This window comes from Trypanosoma grayi (assembly GCF_000691245.1).
Source record: "Trypanosoma grayi strain ANR4 Tgr_2497_V1, whole genome shotgun sequence".
Taxonomy (NCBI): Eukaryota; Euglenozoa; class Kinetoplastea; order Trypanosomatida; family Trypanosomatidae; genus Trypanosoma; species Trypanosoma grayi.
The window spans coordinates 1-603 of record NW_008828115.1 but is presented as its reverse complement, the minus strand read 5'-3'; the positions used below and the strand labels follow the sequence as shown (position 1 = coordinate 603).

The 603-nt window shown below is 48.3% G+C and overlaps 1 protein-coding gene across 1 annotated transcript; it reads left to right on the top strand.

Annotated features, from left to right (window-relative positions):
* Window positions 1-603, top strand: DQ04_24971000 (hypothetical protein; the record flags this gene model as incomplete). Its single annotated transcript, XM_009318256.1, has 1 exon — window positions 1-603. A coding segment is annotated over one exon (603 nt), but the record flags the coding sequence as incomplete, so codon positions are not given.

Sequence of the window (603 nt, the reverse complement as noted above, 5' to 3'; positions counted from 1 at the left end):
GCAGCTGTGTAGTGGTTGTGCTGAGGTGCAGGGGGGAGTGAGGAGCCCCAAAGAAGTGTGTACAGAAAAAGTACTGATAAAACACAGTGATCTCATCAGGAGAAGCACAAGTGATGGTTCTTCACTGGTATGCGAGTGGAAAACCCCAGTTGCAGAACCATGGGAAAGTGTCTACTGTACAGGTTATTTTGTTACTCATTTTCTGTGCTCTGTATGCTGTTTGCTGTGTTTCGCTTCTGTTTTTTTTTTTGCTGAGTCAAGACAAGCAGCTCCTAGTAGAACTATTAATTATTTCAAGCAATCGAAGAACATGAGGCACATGGAAGGGAAATCGCAGTTGACACATCTACGGTGTTGCAAGATACCAAAGAACATTGGCAGGTGCAGTCTCAGCTTTATGGGCCTCTGTGAACCTGTTTCAATCCTGCGTCGAGGCAGAAGGAAGGCGAGACTGCTGGAAGCTATGGGACTGCAGTTGAGAGACATTCAGGTGTTGTGTCTGGTACTGATGGTTGTGATTGAACCGTTTCTTCGCTGTGCTGCTGCGGCTGGTGGAATGGTCCCCCGAACGAGAATGGCCACGCCTGCAGCCGACGACGATCC